Raw genomic sequence first — 16,871 nt, forward strand, 5'->3', positions numbered from 1 at the left:
ACGAAAAATTCTTATACTGTTTATTTTAATTAAAAATTATTTTTTTACACTAAAAATTTAATTTTTGTATTATTTACTTTATCTTTATTTTATCCTTATCGTTAAAATTCAAAATTTTCTAAACATTTTCATTAATTTTTCTAAATGTTTCACGCCAAAAAATAAAAAATTAAAATAATTTCTTCGTTGGTATCGTAAATAAATATAAAAGGCCCTTTCCTCAGTTATCAATCAGTCTTCGCGTCTTCACCAACCCCCCACTCTCTCCCCCTTCTCTGTGATCCAGGAATGGCGGCTTCCGTTTCCAAGCTCTCCAATCCCACCCCTGCTTCCTCCTTGTCCTCCACCTTCAGCCCCAGAACGCCGCAGCCCAGGTGTTTGATCCGCCTCCTCACCACCCCGGGCTCCACCTTCAACTCCAAACTCTCCTCCTCCAAGCTCTCCGTGCGAAGCAAGCCCTCTCTCCGGGGCTCTCTGGTGTAAGTCTCCCCCTTTTTCCGATTGCATATTGTCTAGGTTTTTTTTATTTTTTTTTATGAGAAGCTGGATTTGAGCTTTGTTTCATTTGCTTGATTTTGTATTTTTTGTGTTGAAAGTTGAAAGTTGTGTTCTTTACTCTTCTGGGTTGCTGATTGATTGTGAAATTTGAGTCGAAAAGTTTGTTTATTTATTTTTTTGATCTTTTATTGGTAGGGTGAGTTGTTCTCAGAGTGATGGAAATGGAAGTCCGGTGAAGAGAACGTATCTGCATGATCTGTACGAGAAGGAAGGGCAGAGTCCGTGGTATGATAACCTTTGCCGGCCCGTGACGGATCTGCTTCCGCTCATCGCAAGCGGGGTTCGAGGTGTAACCAGTAACCCAGCGGTGATTACTCGTTTCTTTTTTGTTTTTTGAACCTTACTTAATGTGTTGACATGCATGGATGATGTTTTTATTGGTTTGAGATCAAATGAGAAATGGGGTTGGAAGTGAAACAGTCAAAATGTTAGCCGAGTATTATATCTTTAAGCATGTCTTTTTGCAGTTTTAGTGTGTTATCCGCAATCTGATATAACTAACTCTATATAATGTATGATTGCAGATTTTCCAGAAAGCAATCTCAACTTCAAATGCTTACAACGATCAATTCAGGTATTTTCAATGCTTTTCTTCATCGGAAGGTCTTATATTTCAGGTAGATGGGTCATGGGCCCACTCCAACAACACTGATACTGTCCCCACTTGGCCACCTGCCCAATCCGTCAGGTGTGGGGTTTTAATACAAAAAGCCTCGGTGTTAGTTAGATTTGGGTAATTCTATATAAATGGCTTGTTCTCAAGCCCCCCATTCATCTTAAATTTCAGGTAGACGGGCCATGGGCCCACTCCAACAACACCGATATTGTCCCCACTTGGCCGCCTGCTCAATCCATCAGGTGTGGGGTTTTAATACAAAAGGCCTCGGTGTTAGTTAGAGTGGGGTAATTCTATATAAATGGCTTGTTCTCAAGCCTTCTGACCGATGTGGGACAAAGGAATTCTAACATAAGGGGTTGTAGTTGGGGTATTTTTAAGTGGAATGGCGTGTATAATCTATTGGACTTTATAGATTTATCAGTTGTGCTAGTAGAGGATCGTACCGCATTAGAAATAATATGTAGAATGTTTGCAGATGGAACTCTGTTGAGTTTCTGGTTATAAGCTTTTGGCGTCTCGGATGGGAAAGTTGAAAATTTGTAATCGGCATACCCCTTGACGCCCCTTGTCCATAACGGAAGTTAATGGAATTTGCAGGGAACTTGTACATTCAGGAAAAGACATTGAAAGTGCATACTGGGAACTGGTGGTGAAGGACATTCAAGATGCTTGCAAACTTTTTGAGTCAATCTATGATCAAACTGATGCTGGTGATGGTTATGTTTCTGTTGAAGTTTCTCCCAGACTTGCTGATGACACTCAAGGGACTGTCGATGCTGCAAAATGGCTGCATAAAGTAGTTGCCCGTCCTAATGTCTACATAAAAATTCCTGCAACTGCTCCATGCGTTCCTTCAATTAAGGAAGTTATTGCAAATGGCATAAGTGTCAATGTGACTGTAAGTGCAATTCTACTATACTTATTATTTTTTCCTCTTTTTGGGGTGAAATGCTTTGAACTTTACTAAGAATAGGTGGCCGACAAAGTCTTACGAAAGTGCGTCTGATTAGAACATAAGTTTGTGTTGTGGTATGGTTGGGCTTTTCATGGGTGATTATTTTGATAGTGTAAATGAAATCTACGTGATGCGCTATAGTTGTCATAAGTTCTTGCGGGCAAAGTGATCTTTGTTCTTGTTGGGCCTTTTTAATGAGAGGAAGTTTTCAAGGGAAGGTGGCATCATCTCTCATTTTTACTGAACTATTAGTATATAATGAGATTGCAATTCCCTTATTATAGAAGTGTTAACTCATACTTTCTCTTAATGTGTACCCACAGCTTATATTCTCACTCAGTAGATATGAGGCGGTGATTGATGCTTACTTGGATGGCCTTGAGGCTTCTGGACTAAGTGACCTTTCCAGAGTCACAAGTGTTGCTTCCTTCTTTGTCAGTAGGGTGGACACCCTCATTGACAAGATGCTTGAAAAGATTGGAACTCCAGAGGCCCTTGACCTTCGAGGAAAGGTAAATCAAAATCAGATGTTCAACTCTTTGTTTTTTAATCATGAACAAAAACCTTGAAGCTGAGATTTGCTAACGTGATGAGTTCACTGTTTCAGGCTGCAGTAGCTCAAGCTGCTTTGGCATACCAACTCTACCAGAAGAAATTCTCTGGCCCTAGATGGGAGGCGTTGGTGAAAAAAGGTGCTAAGAAGCAGAGGCTGCTTTGGGCCTCAACTAGCGTCAAGAATCCTGCCTACCCCGATACTTTATATGTTGCTCCTCTCATAGGCCCTGACACGGTGAGCCATCCTGTAGTCCAACCTGATTTCTGGTGCTTGATGGTTATTATTATTATGGTTTTACATCTGCAACGATATATTACTTGCTTAAATAGACTTCAGATTGAAATTTTACCATGTCAATGTTGATTCATATTGCTTAATATTTGATGCTGACTTTCCTTTTGTAGGTTTCAACCATGCCAGACCAAGCTCTCCAAGCATTTGTCGACCACGGCACAGTTTCAAGGACAATTGATTCAAATGTATCCGAGGCTGAAGGCATATACAGTGCACTGGAGAAGTTAGGCATCGACTGGAGCTATGTTGGGAACCAACTCGAACTTGAGGGAGTGGATTCTTTCAAGAAGAGTTTCGACAGCCTGCTAGACACCCTGCAAGAGAAGGCCAACTCTCTTAAATTGGTTAGTCTGTAAGATGCAAGATGTGGGTGAGAAGTACTTGTATGAGTTGAATAAAGCTGGTGGGGGTTGTCGTCCTGTAAATTTAGCCGGGTGCTTTGTAAGACGTTAAAGTTGGTTGCATTTTGCTCTTGCACTTGGGGTTTGGCATTGTTTTCTTTTTCCTTCCCCCACTCTATGAAAGTGAAGCTAGTAGACCTTCCGAAATGTTCGTTTCATTTGAATTTGAGAATCATGGGCCATCAAGTAGATGATGCTCAGCGTTAGTCTCGGCAAGATTTTCTATTTTTGCTCGCAAATTGTACCGCGAAGCTTAAGGGTGTGTTTGGTACTCTACTTGAATCTAATTTTTTAAACTCAAAAACAATTTTCAAGTTTTAGGTTTTATGTTTTAAAATCTTGTTTGGTAGACTATTTTCAAAAACTGAACTCGAGACTAATCCAAAAATATAGTCTATTATCTAAAAACATAAAAAGTGAGTTTTTAAAGTATTTAAACTTAAACTCACTCATTTATTTTGTCTCTCCTCCCCTCTCATTCCAAATTTATCTCTCTTTTCTTCTTTCTCTCTCATCTTTTATTTTATTTTATTTTTATTTTTACCTTTTTCGTCTCTCTCCAATTTGCTCTCTTTATTCTCTCGGTTCTTTCTCTCACTCATATTCATCTTTGTCTCGTCCGATCCTCACCCTTCTTCCTCTTTCCTTCAATCATCTATTACTTTCATTTCTCATCTCTCTCCCTCTCTTGCGACCCCCTCTTTTTAAATATATTTGTCTAGTTTAAATCGTAAGATTTAAAAATTTTAAATCACAAACCAATCAAGTTTTTGAGTCTTAAAGAAAATTGTTTTCAAGAAATGTTCTTAAAAAATATATTGAGAAATGATAAAAAATTTCAAATAGGATACCAAACAGGTCCTAAAATTCTTGAATCTTACTGCCGAATTTTAGGTTGCCTTCAAACTAATGGAGAGATTCAAGTATATAGTGTATGGACTTCCTTGTTTTCATTTCATTTTTCATCGAAAGTAAATGCTCTTGTTGAACTATGTACCAAGGGAAGAAAGAAAATACACATAATTAGAAAAATATTATGTTATCGAATTATCAATCTGAATTGTTGTTGAAATATGTTATTCGTGACTGTTGCTTTGATTGACAATATTATTCGATTAAAGGAAAGAAAACTGAACTTAATACAAGTGGCGAACACCTTGATCTAACTGTCTGGTCTAAATCAGCCAAAAAAAAAACAAAACTAAAACTTGGTAAATGTTTATTTTTGTTACACGTCCAAATAAAATTAGATAGTGCTGATTAATTCAAGCAATAGGTTAGTCATAATAATTTAATATTGAATTTTTTATTTATAGCATTACATGAAAGAAAAAAAGAACTAATATTATATACATATTATTTAATTTAAAAGTAAATTGTAGTTATGATCATTTAACTTTAACTCAATTGGAGCAATGATCCCTCAATTAAAAATTCATTACCATTGGTCCCCCAACTCATCAAAAAGTTCAGCTATGATCCCTCAACTAAAAATTCATTACCATTGGTTTTCAACTTTAATTCAACTGGAGAAATGGTCCTTTAACTTTAACCCAATTGTAGCAATGGTCCTTCCAATATAACTCATTTTGACAAAAATTTTGACGTAGTTGATGAAAATGACCATAATTACACACTTTGATGAGTTGAGGGACCCTAATTATATAAATGGTTATTCCAACATAACTTATTTTGACAAAATTTTGACGAAATTGATGAAAATAACTATGACTACACATTTTGATAAGTGGAGGGACCAATGGTAATGAAATTTTAATTGAATGATCATTGCTACAATTTACTCTTTAATTTAATTTAAAGAAGAAAAGAAAAATGAAAAATAGAGGGGTTGAGCCAGACAAGTTGAGGCTGTTATCTTGCCGCGAAACGCATTCCCTGGTTCCCCAGTCACCACATCACAGTCCCACCCTTTTCTCTCCCTAGTCGAGTAGCACCTGCCACCACACCTACAATGTCTTCAATCTCAGCCGTCCGGTCTCCACCGCGGCCTCCGTCCTCACCCGTCGGAAAATCTTCAACCCCGATACGTGGTTTCGTGCTAACCTTCCCTTCTATGCGCCAGAGACGCCGCGGACCCCAATCTCATCTTCTTCCTGAAGCGGAGAAGTTTTCCGATTCAGGTGCAGGCGGTTAGTACATCAACCATGGAATATCTAATTTTAATTCGTAAATTGGCCAAATTTTGAATGAATTTTCAATCTTTGATCAAGGTGGAAGCATTCTTATCGAGCGAAGAAGTGTTGTGTTTTCATCGGTTGGCATGGTGGCTGCAGCTTTCTGTAATGCTTCAAAGGACGTAATTGCCCTCGCGTCTCAGTTTACTGACAGTGAGTCATTTCCTATTTCCATTGCCCGAAAGGTTAGCGATTTTGACACTCTCCTGTTTTAGCCTCTGCAATCCTCCTGTGAGTGCCAAAACATAACATCGTAAATTATTCAGTTTCGAGTGCGGATGGCTAAAAATACGGGGAGTGTCGAAATCCCGTCCTTGAATAACCATGCTCATAAGTCATAGTCATATATATTTGTATGATTTGTGTACTAGGCAAAATCTTGAGTGCAACGAGTGTATATCCCGTTGTTCGTATCTCTCTCCTCACGTGACATATCATGTGATGAGATAGACATGCACAAGTGTGTCACTTGAGGAGAGAGAGAGTGGCATAAGACATATCATGTGACGAGAGATATATATGTACTTTTGCTTTTTCTCACATTGTTTGTTGCATTTGTGAATGTTTTGGAACCACTTTCAGTGCCAGCACTTAGGGGGAAGGACTATGGCAAGTCGAAAATGAGTTATCCGGACTATACGGAAACTGAATCAGGTCTTCAGTACAAGGTTAACTACTACTGGAACATACAAAAGTTTAGCCTCCTTGCTTTTATTGAGTTTCCAGCTCTCCGAAGTTTGCTTTAGTTATTTCGTTGAATGATTTATCTAAGAAGGAATGCAGGACTTGCGAGTAGGAGATGGCCCCAAACCGAAGGTGGGAGAGACCGTTGTGGTATACCACTCATTCTCCGAGTGCACACTTTCAAGCTTTCACATGTTGCTAGGGTTTCTGTGTAGGATTAAGCCAATTTTGTGCAATGAGTTTGTCTCTGTCGTATACAAACGTTTGAGCATATTTCTGGTTGATTGGACGGATTTCAGGTTGATTGGGATGGATACACCATAGGATATTATGGACGTATCTTTGAAGCTCGAAATAAAACAAAGGGCGGTTCATTTGAGGTATGGAATACTTCTCATCGGTTAACTTGGTATTGCCTAAGCTTAACTAACCGATTAACAGATTGCATTCCACCGTTTCTCAAATGCAGGGTGATGACAAGGCCTTTTTCAAATTCAGGGTAGGATCTCAAGAGGTGAGAAATTTGTGACCCAATCGAACGAAACAATCTTGGATGCTCTGATCTGTGGCCTCTAATGATGACGTGGTTATCTTCAGGTAATACCAGCTTTTGAGGAATCCATTACAGGCATGGCTCTTGGAGGCATTAGAAGGTGCTGCATATTCTTTTCCGTAGCTCGTTGTATTTGCTTAAGGAACTTTCAAGTGGTTACATTGAATGTTATTTGCAAATTTCACAATGTAGCTCACAGTGATGCAGGATCATAGTGCCCCCGGAATTGGGATATCCAGACAATGACTACAACAAGAGTGGCCCAAGGCCGACAACATTTTCGGTAAATCTTATGTCTTTCTGCCGATTCATATAATCCAGTTCCGCTTTGTTCTTACAATGTGCAATGTTCACGCGTTACAGGGCCAACGAGCCTTGGATTTCGTGCTGAGGAACCAAGGGCTGATCGACAAGACTCTTCTGTTCGATATTGAGCTCATCAAGATCATACCAAACTGATCTCCTTTCAAATTCAACGTTTCTCACAGGAAATCGATTAGCTGTTTAACAAATACGGCTTATTTATCGTAGAGTTTCTTATTCCGGATGCCAGAAATATCGATTAGCTGAGAAAGTTGACGGATTACCCTAATACCATCAGATTTGAAGTAGAAACTTCATTTCTGCGAAGTCAAAGAGTTCACAATTATTTGATAAGCTTTTTGTAAAATTAACTTTTCATGCAGTATATCTGTATAGTGGTGGATTACAGTGTACAATTTAAGCTGGATTTGTGCATTAATTTCTTGTATGCATGTAACCCTTTTTTTGGCTGAGGAGAACTTCGAACGAGTACGGCTAGCCAGAGAGTTGAAGTAAATCCAAAGTTCTGTTAAGAGCTACAATCTTCATCATAAATTAATGGCGCTAAACAAGATCCATAATCTGATAAAAGTGCAAATCATCAACAGTTGATTGCAAAACGAGGAAGAAAATCAACGACCGAAAACATCCCAAGAGAACAAATGATTTAAACCCGCAGATCACCCAAAAAGTCATTGCCATTATTCAACTGAAAGCTCCCGACGCTTGTACCGCACCATCACCTTTCCTTTCACACCCACAACCATGGCATTCCAATCCGTCTCGGGAAATGGCGATACCAGCTCCAGTTCAAAATTTCTTAGCAGGTGGCTCCATATAGCCTTTATTTGCAGGTATGCAAAAGGCTCACCAAGGCATCCATGCCTGCCACCTCCAAACGAGATGTATGAGAATGCCCCTGCTGACTTGTCTTCTTCTCTCCCAGCAGCAAATCTATCAGGATCGTAGGTGTCTGGCTCCTTGTAAATATGAGGAAGCCGGTTGGCAAAAGATGGTGACGCGGCTACTATGTGCCCCTTCGGGATATCATACTCCTTCCCCTCGCGGGTTTTTACGCTGAAATCACTATGCGAGCTTCGCAGCAGAATGATCAGTGGAGGGTGCAATCTGAGAGCTTCCTTGATGCAACGATACAGAACATCCATCTCTGCCAGTATATCATGATCAACCTTCTTTCCATGCTTTTTCATTATGTTTTTCTGCTCCTCTGACACAGCAGATAAGAACTCCTTGTGACGGAGGAGATAGGCCCCGGTCCAAGTGGAAGTGATAGAGCTAGTGTGTTGCCCAGCAAAGAGAGCAGCAATGAGCAAGCCAGTGACCTCAGATTCAGTTGTTGGTCGGCCATTTTTGTACTTTGAGTCAATGAAGCATTGCAACATGTCATTCTCAGACTGTGCAGCACGCTTACGGGAATTTATGATCTCTGCAAAGATATCTGAAAGCTTCTTTCGGGCCTGGTCACGGCGGCGGTGAGCTGGGATGGGAAGGTATGGGAAGATGACACTGATAGGAAGCATGCCATTGTCAAGGTCATGGAACAATGCGGAAACATCATCAAAGAGCTTATTACGAACTTCACGACCCAAAAGGCATCTGCTGGCGGTCAATATGATCAGATGCTCCAGCTCATATTTTAAGTCCACCTCGCCACTGTCTCCCCACTTGGAAAAGTAATCCTGCACAGTACAGTTGGAAGACAAGAATTAACATCATGGACAAGAAACAATGCACAATTTAAACAGCACAAGCATTTGTGTATTTAGATTGAGTAATACTATAGAAGGAAATGATGAAAGCTTCAGTCGTCCCTTGCATCTAATTGATGTTTTGGGATGTTTTGGGGTGTTTTGGGGTGTTAAGTCACTTCATAGTTCATACTAATTCCTTTTATTTATTTCTATTTTTCAGGAAAGGGTCTATAATGCGTACATTTTCCTCTCACATAAGAAACAATCATATATTTGACATGTGGTCTGCACAATCTGAATCTGATTAAATTCAGAAAAGAGAGTAAAATATCCTGATGAGCACGCAATGCTAGTTGCCCACACTTGAAAATGACTACCCCACGAAAATATAAAATAAGACTCAGAGAAATCTTCCCAGGTGAATCAAGCTCATGGGAGACTCGTAAAGCACTACTGTCCTTTCAGTTTAAAACAAATTCAGGTTAGCTGCCACGGTTTTATCTTTCTAATCAAATTTAACATTAAGGAAAGAGAAAAATATCTGGTTTAAGGACTCTCATTCCAATCAAAGTTCCTTACAAAACTTGCAAGTCCCAGGATACTATTTGGGCGAGTGGAAGAGAATTGTGCCGTAGATCACATTTCATATTGCTACTTTCTTAAGAATATAAAGTATCTTCCCTTTTGGAAACATAAATAAATTACTAAACGAGTTGAAGGCTGAAGCAATCAGATAAACAACAAAACCGGCAAAATTCCAAATCAAACGATGATTTTCAACCGAAACACTTACCTCTGCTTCTGTAACCATCTGATCCACATATCCCTTAAGCTTATTTACCCTGAGAGCCTCCGTGAAGAACCTAAACTGCTCCTGTCTCACCGTGTAATCCACATCGAACACAACTCCAGGGCCGAAAGTGGGCACATTGAACTGGTATACCTCCTGCTGGCTAAGATCAGCCTCCGAGGCCTTGAAGAAGTGGGCAGAAACCTCAGGACCAATCAAGAAAGTGATCTTCTTGTTAAGCAGATTCAATGTGAACACACTCCCGAGCTTCGGGTACTCTTCACGAAGCATGATAATGGGGCCTTTCAAGAACCGGAGCAGTCCTCCCAACACAGGCCACGTATTCACCACCGGAGGAAGACGCTTCCCGGATCGAGACATTATAAGCGCTGAGATCAGCTTGGCCACCACCAGAGTGGCCAAAATCATCAGCCCCACACTGAAAAGCTTGTTATCCATATCCATTGTCACCATAATTTGGTCCACTTACAGGGACCTAACAGCAAAGTTCACACAGAAACGCAGAAAATTAGCAGCTATTAAATTAACACTACCACTCACCACCAATTCTAACGAAAACACAACAGAAATTTCACAACTTTTAACAGTAAATTTCGAGAAGATCTAAATTTGAGCACAAAGAAACGAATTTATTCGTCCGTCAGGTTGCGGGAAAATTGAATCAGAGCTTCCATTTTCCCGGCAACCAAACAATCAAGGAGTGAAAAGGAAACCAGAACCTGGTTAAAAATGCATCAGATTAATGAAAAACTGAAGCAGAAGGACAATGCATGAGAGAAGGTAATGACGAAGGAATTTGGGATAAGAAAGAGGGAATTAGGGTTTTCGTACCTGATTGCAGATTGGAAGGCAGAAAAGATAGGAGGAGGACAGTGAAGACCCGAAACTCTGGTCGAGTAGTGTGAGAGGTACCGAGTTATTATATACAACTCTGGATAGTCCGCCTCCACTACAAATATTTCAAATATTATTTTACTATTTTTTGTTGGAAAAAATATTATTATTATTTTTTTTTTTCCTTTTTTTTTTAGTTGAAATATTATTCTTTTTAATAGAAATTATCTAAACTATGTACTACTAAAACATTTTGTCTATAAAAAACTAATAAAATTACTACTATACCCTTTAATACAAACTGAAGGAGATATTAGAAAAGAAAACAACGTGACCATTAAGATAATTTTGTACAAGTAAATTTTTACTGTTTTTTTTCTAAAACTCGCAATTGTGTCACTTTATCAATACGCTATCAAGCCATTCTCTCTCTCTCTCTCTCTCCCCTAACTGCCATCCCCTATATTTTTGAGATGTGTGCCAACTTGTTAAAAACAAATACCTCCCTTCATAAAAAAAAAATTTATATTTCCCAACACACAAAGTGTGACCTTTACTAATTTTTAATAGAGACAAACTATATTATCTACACTAAAGATTAAGGAGTGATATAGTGGACTAATTCTTCCTAAATGGTGGTGGAATGGACTATATTATCAAAAACTTATGACATTTTATTTACCAATAAAGTAGAATGCTATTGGCCCGAAATACTATCAGCATCTCGGGTTCAAACATTTTGTCTCCGCTTTATCAAAATCAGGCAAGGAAAAATTGTTAAAGTTGCTCTAACATCAAAAGTGATATTTAACATTAACAATTATAAGTGAGAAGTTTAAAATTCATCTCTCCTAAACGGTATTGATTTGTTTACCATTATGTTTGAAAACAGTACAAGTGCTCGTTGGATCTGGAAAACAGTGGGTCGATGACAAAAGCTGTTTGTCGTACACGTGTGTGGTTTTAATTGGTTATAGGAGATTTATATCAATTTAGCACGTGGCTGCTGCCTAGTTGGGTTAACAAAAAGGAAAACGACAAAAACATAAGTAGCAATTGGAGTCTGGAGCATTGATAGACGATCCCGGAGAGACAATGGCGGGAGGGATCAGCATGTCATTGTCGGGACAAGTAGCCCATGGGTGGAGGAGATTCTTCCTCGCTGCGTTCTGGGCCTCGGCCCTTGGGCAAATGGTGATAATATTATGGATACGGATAGCCAATAGGAGTTCTTAGTTCGATTCTCGTCAATAGCAAATTTGAATTAAATTATTACTAGCCCATTATGTGACTTAACCTACTTTCCTCACTCTCTAATATAGATAATATCATTTGTTCGAGGAAAAAAATGTTGTTTGTGCACATCTGGGGTAAATCAGTTGATCAAAACAAACTTGCGTTTGCATTTGTGGAATGCTCATAGCAATTTTGTTGCATCAAAGAGTTGGTAAGATACCCATGAGTAGACCTGTAAACGGGTCCGGTTTATTGGGTTTGGGTCGGGTTCAACCCGACCCGTTAAGTTAACGGGTCATCCAAACCCAACCCGTTAAGCTAACGGTCACCCGAACCCGACCCGTTAAGCTAACGGGTCACCCGTTTCACCCGTTAACACCCTTTAACAATTATTATTATTATTTTTTTTGCATAAAGTTTATTTTTTGTTATTAAGACTTTACTAAAATTACTAAAATATCCTCAACTAATGGGTGCTAACGGGTCCTAACGGGTCTAACGGGTTGACCCAAAGTGACCCGTTATTTAACGGGTTGTTAACGGGTTCACCCGTTAGCGACCCGACCCGTTAAGCATTCATCCAAATACAAATATTAACGGGTTGGGTCGGGTTAACGGGTTGGATCCAAAATGTCAGGCCTACCCATGAGGCCCATATGGCGTCTTACCGTAGTGATAGAAAGCAATCATATTTTTGCAGCTTGTCCAACCCCACAAACTCCCTCCTCTTAGCAACTAATAATTAACCCACATACACTGTATGTTAAAAAAAGTAAGGCATTATACGGATGAAAGGAACAAAAAATAAATGGGTCCAAGTACAAGATACCATGGCCAGCAAATGAAATCTAGAACAGACACAACATTATGCATGTGGCCACCAGAGTCACCGTGATGTTGTATCCGTGACATGAAAGTTGCTCTCCGGACATAGAGACGCCAGCAACAGAACATTATACTCTGCCTAGAATCCAGACCCAAGAGCAAAGGAAGAACCAATCAAGAGAATTTAAAATTAGGCTTCAATAATTAATGGAGATTGAACTACAAAGTTTATATAATTAGAAGCCTGGGAAGCACAAAAGTTGGATGCACACTTTGTAATATTGCTTCAAGTGTCTGCCCAAACTCAAGAGCAACAGAGTACTGATTACTTCATCCTCCACCAAGATTCATTTTGCATAACGCATTTTGAAAAAAGAAAACCCTCTGATAGAGACATCAATTCTCATGTTCGATTTTCTTCCTTGATCTACTTTGACGAGGTTGTTGTCCTGAAGAAGCAACTACCCTATCACATTGTCCTCAGTCGGTGACTCCACTACGTCGCCCTGAATTTTGGCCAGAGTGGTTCAAGGACCTCGTAGGTTCAGGCGCACGCCTCTTTTTCCGAAGCTGTGATGGCTCTCCAACACCAGATATGGAGCTTTTTTGTCTGCTGCTATGAGTTGGGGTTGGATGCCCACCTACTGTCCGTGACATTGTCGGCATAGAACTTCGTGTAGGAGTTGCAAAACTATGGGGAGAACGGGACATTCCAGATGATATCTGCTGAATTTTCTTCAACTGTTTGGACTTTAGTTTTTCTTCAAGTTCACTAGGTTCCGGATAGTACACGAGAGAAACATTCCGTGAAATCTTCCCAGCTGCCAAATCATAAACAAATTCAATATATGATAGTAACAAAGCAGGAAGCACAAAGGTCATTGCAGTAAAGACAGCCACTGGCAACAATCACGGTAACAACAATTTTATCAAGATATTATCCACAAAGAAAACTGTTTCTCATCTCAACCATTATGACTAAAATACCATAAAGCAAATGCAAGGCTAAATACTAGACTTCGTAATAGAACTTCATGTGAGCACATAAAAAGGGAAGCTACTGATAACCTGTACTGGTTAAGAAAATAAGATATATGAAGAACCTAAACACAAACATATTCAGCTAGATACAAGCCAAATGAAAAGTTTTTAGGAACAAATGGGACATGAATGATGAATGTATCATAGTCAGCGCAACATAATTCAAATTGGTTATATTTTGACAGAACATCAAACTGTAATGCCAAGGATCCGTCCCAATTGCTAAACATTAAGAAACTGAAGGTAAGCATAAGAACCGAAACTGAGATTAATATGTGTCCTGTACATTCTTAATATGAAAGGTTTCAAGCGTACCAACTTTTGTGCCTGACACAGACGATACAAAAACTGTAGCATCTGGCTTTTGAGCTGTACTTTGGAGATCATATTCTTTGCCTAGCAGCATTAGAAACTTCATATCAGCACTCAATTGTAGAACAGAAATATGCATTGCAGAGTCATACCCACATGAACTCCTTTGGCTATTGAAATTAAATAGATAAATGATAAGCGTATCTATAACTCTAACATGCCTCTTCTATCACTAAAGTTTATGTAATATTACCGGATGGACCAACAAAACTGCCCAACTCTCCATCAGGACCAAGCTTGAGTGAAACTTCTTGGCTAAAATCTGGATTCTGCAACACCATCAAATAATAAATAGAAACTCGATAACCGACAACGATCACATTAAAAACAACACCACCACCACTGATTCTAATGAAATTAACATTACTCTTCCACTGTAAGGACCACGAGGCCATGGAAGTCAATTCCTAACAGCTAGCTGGTATGAGTACTTAAGAGGGCAACAAACAAGTTGATAACTAGTTGGTATAAGTACTTAAGAGGGCAACATTATGTTCAACAAAAATTGGGTCTTCCCATTAGTTCACTGCAAAACTTATTCCCAAACAAGAAACCAATTTTCAAAACTACAAACTTACAACTATGGCATTGCTCGTTATGGTGAACATGAAAACATGAGTCCTAAATAAAAGTATTAGAAAAGAACCCCGAAACCAAAAAGCTGCATACTTGATCTTTCGGCCAAGAAATGAGCCAAAGCTCTGTGGAGTCGTTCATATTGATATCCAGAAGTGGTTCTTTAGCAACTTCGGAAAACTCCGGTGGAGGTTTGTAGCCCTCAGCCACACCAACTTTACCCGAGTTTTTTGCCTCCATCTATCTCCCAGCTCAGTTCACAAACTCATGCAGCGCTTCTACAATTCAAAGAAAGAAAGATAAGCAATGAGATAAATAATAACCAAATGAATACTCGTTCAAACATTTTGTCGAACACCTTAAGGGCAACTTCACAAGTTACAATTTTTGGATTAGTGAAGCTTAAACCCTAGAAGTATGGGGTTGGGAAAATTGAACAATGAAGCTATAAGAAGAAGAAGAGTACCTGTGTTAGAATAAGCGGTAAAGAAAATAAGGGGCAAGCCTCTGAGGCAGTTCTAAATTTTTTCACCTTTCTCTCCCGCCCTAGTATGGTGTTACCCTTAAGATCTACAAATTTGTTGGGTTGTAAATTAACAACCCAACCTGAACCCGACCCAATCATAAAATTTATTTTTTATTATTTTTAGGTTTTTTTAAGCTAAAATGGCCAATTGTTTATTAAATTGAGGGTATTCTTGTCATTTTAGTACTTATTTAAGGAGATTTTTCACAAAATTACCAAAATAATAATGGGAACTTTAATGAAAAACTCTCGATACTAATCACTTTAACAAAAAACCATATTTTAACACTAAAAAGTCAATCCTAGTACTATTCACTTTACCCTTTATTTTGTCCTTATCGTTATAACTCAAAGTTTTCAAGCCCTTTTCATTAGTTCTCCTAATAATTTATGGTGGACAAACTCAGGACCACTTTTATCGATTTCAACTCTCTGTTACCCGAGTGAGAAGTTATGCCAATTTTAGGAACATTTTGGCTAAAAAACACCTAAAAATAAGAAAAAAATTTAATTTTATGATTAGAGGTTGGGTTGTCAATCCAAAATCTGCCCATTAAAACCAACCAATTGTGTTGTATTTATCATAGCGATTTTGTCAAAACAAGAAATGGGGCATTATAGATCTTAAGGTACTACTAGGCCGAGAGAAAAGCGAAAAAAAAAAACGCGAGCTGCACTAGAGACTTGCACCTTGTTTTCTTTACCGCACAAGCACATGCTCCTGCTTTCACAAAAACATAAAATAAAATAAAAGCACATGCTCCTTATTTCCCCAATCGCAAACTTGTAGACTTTAAGCTTCTCCAATCCAAAAAAAAAAAAAAAAAAATACGTAACCTTAAGGAATAATTATTTATCTGATGCCATGATGACATTATTCTTTGGAAGAGTGATCTGGGAGGAATCCAGACATTATTATATAAGAACAAAATGAAAAGCAAACTGGAGAAGGAATAATTTCACACTTCACAGATACAAGAATCGGTAATTCATCATGAAAGCTTGAAGATTTAATCCTATAGCAACCTTTACCCACACTTTCTCAGCAATAAAAAATTCAATCTCAAGATTTAATCCTACAGGAACCTTCACCCATATTTTCCCGCAAGTTCGTAAGAATCAGAAATATCAGCAATATAATTATCATCTGAAACACAAATTCCTAGAACAAAGACATAAATAGACAAGATGCAAAAATGCAATCGAAAATATAGAGAGAGGGAATACGTTATAGGTTCGACTTCTGGATGAGCGGCGAGGAGAAGCCGGCGAGGTGTGAGAGTGAGACGGCGAGCGGCAGCGAGTTCCTCCTCGGGGAACTCTGGATCAATCGATTCTTCAAAGACGACGAAGGCTGAGAGGAGTGCTATGAGAGTGAGAGAGGAATTCGCGGAGGTTGGGAAGGAGAGGGGCGTAGATTAGGGTTACCAAAGTCTGAAGGGGATAAGGGGATTCAGGTATACGACGCCGTTTCATATGGCATAGGTATATTAAGAACTTTAACGAAAAACTCTCGATACTGTTTATTTTAACGAAAAATCATATTTTTACACTAAAAAGTCAATTATGGTACAATTCATTTTACCTTTTATTTTTCTTTTATCGTTAAAACTCAAAGTTTTCAAGTCTTTTTCATTAGTTTTTCTATTAATGATTATTAGGTTTCAAAATGTTTTGAAATACTTCGGTGTGGTTCGGTTTCTAAACCCCTCAATCTAAAACCAAACCAACAGATTTCAGTTCGGTTTCTGAACTACTAAATTCAAAACCGAACCAATAGATTTCAATTTGGTTTTTTTTCGGTTAGATTTTTTTAGGTT

At 38.7% G+C, this 16,871-nt stretch overlaps 4 protein-coding genes across 6 annotated transcripts; 2 read left to right on the forward strand and 2 right to left on the reverse strand.

Annotated features, from left to right (window-relative positions):
- The first annotated feature begins 221 nt into the window (after positions 1-221).
- LOC126607435 (uncharacterized) lies at positions 222-3,589 on the forward strand. The gene is made up of 7 exons (XM_050275018.1): positions 222-479; positions 694-865; positions 1,083-1,132; positions 1,775-2,075; positions 2,456-2,644; positions 2,740-2,922; positions 3,093-3,589. The coding sequence occupies exons 1-7, from the start codon at positions 289-291 to the stop codon at positions 3,336-3,338; spliced, it is 1,332 nt and encodes a 443-aa protein (XP_050130975.1). The 5' UTR covers positions 222-288; the 3' UTR covers positions 3,339-3,589.
- Positions 3,590-5,237: 1,648 nt separating this feature from the next.
- On the forward strand, positions 5,238-7,557 carry LOC126607438 (peptidyl-prolyl cis-trans isomerase FKBP19, chloroplastic). Of its 2 annotated transcripts, none has more exons than XR_007617598.1 (9): positions 5,238-5,533; positions 5,615-5,731; positions 6,161-6,246; positions 6,362-6,412; positions 6,562-6,642; positions 6,732-6,776; positions 6,860-6,915; positions 7,015-7,098; positions 7,179-7,251. XR_007617598.1 is itself a non-coding variant. In XM_050275021.1 (9 exons), exons 1-9 carry the CDS (start codon positions 5,356-5,358, stop codon positions 7,272-7,274), a joined length of 786 nt encoding a protein of 261 aa, XP_050130978.1. In that variant the 5' UTR covers positions 5,240-5,355; the 3' UTR covers positions 7,275-7,557. The 2 variants fall into 2 exon arrangements, 1 of the variants encoding a protein (XP_050130978.1); XM_050275021.1 differs by having other exon boundaries at positions 5,240-5,533; positions 7,023-7,098; positions 7,179-7,557.
- Positions 7,558-7,642: 85 nt separating this feature from the next.
- Positions 7,643-10,579, reverse strand: LOC126607434 (sterol 14-demethylase-like). Its single transcript, XM_050275017.1, has 3 exons — positions 10,473-10,579; positions 9,624-10,116; positions 7,643-8,818 (listed from the first exon to the last, which is right to left on the reverse strand). Exons 2-3 carry the CDS (start codon positions 10,092-10,094, stop codon positions 7,820-7,822), a joined length of 1,470 nt encoding a protein of 489 aa, XP_050130974.1. The 5' UTR covers positions 10,095-10,116; positions 10,473-10,579; the 3' UTR covers positions 7,643-7,819.
- A 2,137-nt stretch (positions 10,580-12,716) lies between these two features.
- LOC126607444 (mediator-associated protein 2-like) lies at positions 12,717-16,500 on the reverse strand. Of its 2 annotated transcripts, none has more exons than XM_050275029.1 (5): positions 16,279-16,500; positions 14,619-14,800; positions 14,143-14,218; positions 13,893-13,973; positions 12,717-13,357 (listed from the first exon to the last, which is right to left on the reverse strand). In XM_050275029.1, the coding sequence occupies exons 2-5, from the start codon at positions 14,763-14,765 to the stop codon at positions 13,017-13,019; spliced, it is 645 nt and encodes a 214-aa protein (XP_050130986.1). In that variant the 5' UTR covers positions 14,766-14,800; positions 16,279-16,500; the 3' UTR covers positions 12,717-13,016. The 2 variants fall into 2 exon arrangements, with proteins under 2 accessions (XP_050130986.1, XP_050130985.1); XM_050275028.1 differs by having other exon boundaries at positions 14,619-14,803; positions 16,279-16,499.
- Between the last annotated feature and the right edge of the window lie 371 nt (positions 16,501-16,871).

This window comes from Malus sylvestris, chromosome 16 (assembly GCF_916048215.2).
Source record: "Malus sylvestris chromosome 16, drMalSylv7.2, whole genome shotgun sequence".
Taxonomy (NCBI): Eukaryota; Viridiplantae; Streptophyta; class Magnoliopsida; order Rosales; family Rosaceae; genus Malus; species Malus sylvestris.